General features: G+C 49.7%; 3 protein-coding genes across 11 annotated transcripts in view; 2 read left to right on the plus strand and 1 right to left on the minus strand.

Annotated features, from left to right (window-relative positions):
• Positions 1–77: 77 nt before the first annotated feature.
• LOC125955274 (zinc finger and SCAN domain-containing protein 2) lies at positions 78–3,525 on the plus strand. The gene is made up of 3 exons (XM_049686356.1): positions 78–194; positions 256–2,295; positions 2,369–3,525. The coding sequence occupies exons 1-3, from the start codon at positions 156–158 to the stop codon at positions 2,900–2,902; spliced, it is 2,613 nt and encodes an 870-aa protein (XP_049542313.1). The 5' UTR covers positions 78–155; the 3' UTR covers positions 2,903–3,525.
• Positions 3,526–3,670: 145 nt separating this feature from the next.
• LOC125955321 (uncharacterized) lies at positions 3,671–4,754 on the plus strand. Its single transcript, XM_049686438.1, has one exon. The coding sequence runs from the start codon at positions 4,045–4,047 to the stop codon at positions 4,684–4,686; it is 642 nt and encodes a 213-aa protein (XP_049542395.1). The 5' UTR covers positions 3,671–4,044; the 3' UTR covers positions 4,687–4,754.
• LOC125955308 (cAMP-dependent protein kinase type I regulatory subunit) overlaps positions 4,750–5,000 on the minus strand; it is a 34,795-nt gene continuing 34,544 nt past the window's right edge. For 8 of the 9 annotated variants that reach the window (XM_049686413.1, XM_049686414.1, XM_049686415.1 and 5 more), the window contains one exon: positions 4,751–5,000. This exon is cut by the window's right edge and continues 3,181 nt beyond it. The gene's annotated coding sequence lies outside the window, so the exon portion shown is untranslated. The other variant, XM_049686412.1, reaches the window with a different exon arrangement.

The following is a 5,000-nucleotide window of genomic DNA, read 5'->3' on the forward strand; positions in this document are numbered from 1 at the left end:
TCGGGACCTCGGAACTTTCGACTCCTGGACGCACTGAAGCTGAGTTCAATCTGAAGCACTCTTGAGTTTGTGCGTGAACCGAGCCCCCACAATAGCGCGTTTCTCGAAAAAAATCAACAGGATATTCACGGTTCGTCCATTTTCCCGGATTTTCAATGGCTCTCGATCCGCCTGACGCGCCCTTGGATGAAGCGGTAAGTAGCGCTTTTTCCCGGTATAAAGTGTCCTCTTAACGCTCGTTCCTCGCCTCAACAGACATCCGATGCGGAGGTGAAGCTTGACCCGAAAGAATTATCCGACGACACAGATGATCTGATCTCGTACGATCCCGTTCCGTCTGAGGATGATTCTAGCAAATCCTCCTTTGCGGATGACCTGATCAAGTGCGAACCGGCCGGAGAAGCAGATCCCGGCAATACGCTGGATACCGATGAGCTGATCGCTTACGAACCTGAATTGACTGAAGAGGAGGCCAACGCCGTTGCCATTTGTGTGCCGAAGGAAGAGGTCGCAGAAATTGCAAAACCACAACCACAAATAGAAAACCCTCGGCCGCAGATCAGCCACGGCAGACCACACCTACTGGCCGGGAGACCCTTGAAGCTGCCAGCGTCCGGCTATCTTGGACCAAAAATTGGCTACTTTGGACCGCCGTCGCAGATCTTCCGGCTAATGATAGCCAGGGTGCAGCAAATGTTAGGTCCCGATGCCACTCCCAGCCGCATAGCCAGCGTGTTACCGCATCTCCGACGCTACCTGCTGGTGAAGGTAATGCAACAGCAAGCGCAAGGTGCTTCTGCCAAACGTTTTCGATGTCGCTTCTGCCCAACAGTAGGTTTTGCTACGGTAACCGAGCTCCTGAAGCACGATGCCAACGTGCATCGTGCGGCAGCGAACCGTGGTGGCACGGCACAAAGGGAATCGACCGATGCGGCGGTTCTAAACCAGCCCAACAACCAGAACCTACTGAACCGCTTTCTCTGTATCATCTGTGGTGTGAAGCACTTCGCAACGATCGAAGAAACCCGGCAGCATATGTACGCGGATCATGGTTACGGCGGTGGTAACGAAGAAGATGAGGATGAGGATAACAATGAGGTCGTCGAAGACGTAGAACCAAACCAGCCATCGGACGAATCCGGCGTGTCCGAGGCCGATTTCGAAGCTGCAGATGAGTCACTGTCGGATTATGACGAATCCGAAGAAGCGAACGTATCGGCGTCGAGTGACGAGGGTTGGAATTCGGGCTCTACTTCCACCTCCGGGATGCATTCGGGCGTGGACTCCGATACATCGTACGTCTCCTCACCTCCGTCACCATCTCGCTCGGACAGCTGCCTTTCATCGTCGGACGAGGACAAACACCGCAAGGTAGTTCAGAAGCTACCGATCGTCCGCAGAGCCTTACCTAGTAACACCGGACCAGCGCCAGCGATTGCGTCCAGCAGCAGTCAGTGCACCATTGATGAAACGTTAATAGTGTATCTGCGAACGTTGACGCTGAAATCGTTGGATGCTAAGATTGCCTCGGAGCACCGATACCGGTGCTCGTGCAAAGGTTGTCCCTTCCGGTTCACCACGGGCTCTGTGCGCGATCAGCACGTTCGTTGTCATGTGAACGACGGTACGATCGGTAGCCGGTGTGCGGTGGAGAATGCCTCGAAGCGCCGGCGCTTCAACTTCCGATGCTTCCGCTGCAACCGGAAGTTCGACACGTGGAAACCATGCGCAGCGCACATGTGGCAGGAGCATCAGATTGATATTGGTCTGCTACCGTGTGTGGTGTGCAAGAAACGCTTCATCTACGTATCGCACCTTTTCCTACATCTGCAAACGCACCGTCCGAAGCATATGCGCGAGATTGAGTGCCGTGTTTGCGGGCAATTGTTCGCCAACCAGGGCCAACGAGCCGTACATGAAGCTCTTCATCGAAAGGCGGCACAACTGGCGGCGACCAAGCAGCAACAAGAGAAAGAGCAACAGCAGCAACAAGCAGATAAGAAGCGATCGCAAAAACAACAGTCAGAGCAAGTTGCAACTAAAACGGAAACTAAATGCAATGCTGTTAAAAGCGACGATGACTCAGACAGTAGCATGGAGAACCAACAACCACAAGCGAGTGGTTCACGGGATGGGCAGGTTCGTTGGTACTCCGAGCAGCGTTGCCCGACCTGCAAGCATTTGTTCTCCAACTCTAAGATCCTGTCGAAGCACATTAAAACGGTGCACCATAAAATTAAACCGTTCATTTGCAACGTCTGCGGGTACAAGGCGGCCCGGAAGTACACGCTGACAGTAAGTGTTTGCTGTGCAAAACGGAGCACAAGTTTGGTTTCATACAAATATCAATTGTTTCTCTTTACACTAGATCCACATGCGGCAACACTCTGGCGAGAAACCACTGTCCTGCCAGATCTGCCCGTTCCGAACGGCCGATCCGAGTGCGTTGTATCATCACGGTATGCGGCATATGAACGAGAAGTCCTACAAATGCCAAATCTGTGGCTTTGTTGCAATCCAATCCTTTGCACTCAAGACACACATCCAGACGCAGCACCCGCTCGATTACGAACGCATCAAATGTAAGTTGTGTAGCTTCGCCTCGGTCAATCCGGAAATATTGAAGCGTCACCGAGCGGATCATTTGGCCGGGCTGCTGAAAACGCCGGATGATGAGGAGAATGGTGACGATTCACGCGACGGTGCGAACGGCGGAGCGGAGGAAAAAGCGACGGCGGCGAAGAAAGACGAACCGAAAAACGCACCCGAATGTTCGTCCGACTGTTTCCTACCGCCCGAAAGTGTTGATTCGGTGGTGCACGATGCTGGTGGTATTACTATACCGGCACCGGTCAGCGGGGTACCGCCAGACCACACGGAGGACACGCAGTTTCCGAATTAATCATTGTTTTTTTTTTCGAGTTTACATTAAGCTTGCTTTCGTGGTAGAAATGAACGAAGTGGGTCTAGCAGCTTACGCGATATCTAGGCTAAAGTAAGAATTACACTCGAATAGTTGGGCGCACAATTAACAGGTTGCCATAGTACTGCGATGCGATAGAGTAGCTAATCCAAGTGTGCTTGAATTTAAAGGAAACGGTATGCTAACAGTAATCATCTTCACATGGAAGCTTAGTTTTTGAAGAATATTCGAATCGATTCGGTTAAATATTAACACAGAAATGAAGGGAAAGTGATCGTTACTTAGCACTAGGTAGATAAGCTAAAAGATAAAACGGGAATGAACCTATGAATTCAATAACATCAAAGGCAGTGCGTGTTTCACATAGGAGACGCAGTCGTTTCCATAGACACGGAGGAGGCATTTGAACGAAATGCAGGATTAGTAAAGTAATTCCACGCCTGTTCAATTTTTCGAAAATGTGTTATGAAGGAATTGTAACGGAGCACCATAGTTTCTAAGTCCTGATTAATGAAATGATGTATGGGAATGGAAAATACTTTACGGGAGCGTACATACCCCGGTCTGTACGGAGAATATATACTATTCTATTTAGAAAAACATCCCTACTGTGTTGTTAATGTCATACATACGAAACAGCTGGAGCGTTGGAAAGCCCTCATACAGCTATACGGAGGATCGATCGTTTCAAATCACATTGCGTGTATTGCGCGTACACGCAACGGTCCGTACACAATTGATTATCTCGATCGATACCAGTGCACGTGCGCATAGCATAAAAGGTGTGACGGTACCGCAACATTTTCCCAGGAGTTTGAGAACGTGTGTTTAGCACACCTTTCGTTCACTGTATCGATGGTGAGTCATTCAATCGAGTGGAAGAGATGCTGCTGAGATCATCTAGCATACGTGTAACCCGATGAAAGGATTTACAATGTGTGGGAGCACATTACAAAGTGAGCGAAAGAGAACTAAGAATTGTTTCAAAGAGACGAATGTAGCAATAAGCCTCAAAGTAAAACAAAGAACACATCAGTACTAATCCAGACTTCGACCAGTGAAGATCGTATTAAGTGTTTAAAAAAAGACGCCTCCCCACGACGACTGCAGCCTGCTTCGCGATGCCATCCAGCGAGCAAATTACGTACACTGTAGCAACTACCGTCGATCGCGATGCGGTGCGCGATGCACTGATAAGCTTCTACTACCCGGAGGAACCGCTAACCACTGCCCACCGTAGTGGCGCCGAAGTAACGCCGGACGACCTGGATAATAGTTTGGCATTCATTGAACAGGGTACCGTTACACTGGCGTGGCTCAACAAAACAACCGACGGAGAGCCGGCTACTGTGGTAGGCATTGCCATCGGTGGACCATCTGATGCTGCCTTAAATGTGCCGATTCGTACAAGCAAGTTTGCGGACATAGTGGCATTCCTTGATTGGGTAGCGCAAAGCAGCGTTGCCATGGGTACGCGACCGTGCTACAACATGCACTGTCTAGCCGTTCACCCAGCCTACCGTGGCCGTTCGATCGGGCGGCAGTTGGTCGAGCAGCAGATGTTGGTAGCGAAGCGTGTCTGTCCCAAGCTCGAGGCGTTTACTGCGGATGCGACGGCCCGTAAATCGGAGCACCTACTGAAACGGTTAGGTCTGTGCGAGATAGGTCGCTTGCGTTTCGATCAGTACCGCGACGAACGGGGTGATCGCGTGTTTGATCAACTGCCGGATGGGGTAGTGGTAACGTTGGAAAAAGCATTATAAGAAATACAGAAAATCGGATACCTGTAAAACTACCACCAGTAATAGTGTGGCTTATTTTTGGCAAGAAATAGTTGGTTTGTTTAGTTTGTTTATTACCATTTTGCATACACAATCCACTTATTGATTCCTGCGCGTCCCGCGTATCGCCACTAAACTCTCGTATATCATTCTTTCATACATATATCTGTATATCAATCAATTATTCCGTAATTCCTAAAGAAAGACGAGAGAAACCAAGGAGCACAATTTCCGGTTCTCCGACCTCATCCACCTGCTCGTGATCGATCGCTGAATTTATGAATTTACAATTTCTC

This window comes from Anopheles darlingi, chromosome 3, assembly GCF_943734745.1.
Source record: "Anopheles darlingi chromosome 3, idAnoDarlMG_H_01, whole genome shotgun sequence".
In the NCBI taxonomy this organism is placed as follows: domain Eukaryota; kingdom Metazoa; phylum Arthropoda; class Insecta; order Diptera; family Culicidae; genus Anopheles; species Anopheles darlingi.

Coding starts and splice junctions, on each gene's coding strand:
- LOC125955274 (XM_049686356.1), top strand. CDS start 156: ATGGCTCTCGATCCGCCTGACGCGCCCTTGGATGAAGCG. Junction 195..255: donor ACGCGCCCTTGGATGAAGCG/GTAAGTAGCGCT, acceptor TCGCCTCAACAG/ACATCCGATGCGGAGGTGAA. Junction 2,296..2,368: donor CCCGGAAGTACACGCTGACA/GTAAGTGTTTGC, acceptor TCTTTACACTAG/ATCCACATGCGGCAACACTC.
- LOC125955321 (XM_049686438.1), top strand. CDS start 4,045: ATGCCATCCAGCGAGCAAATTACGTACACTGTAGCAACTACCGTCGAT.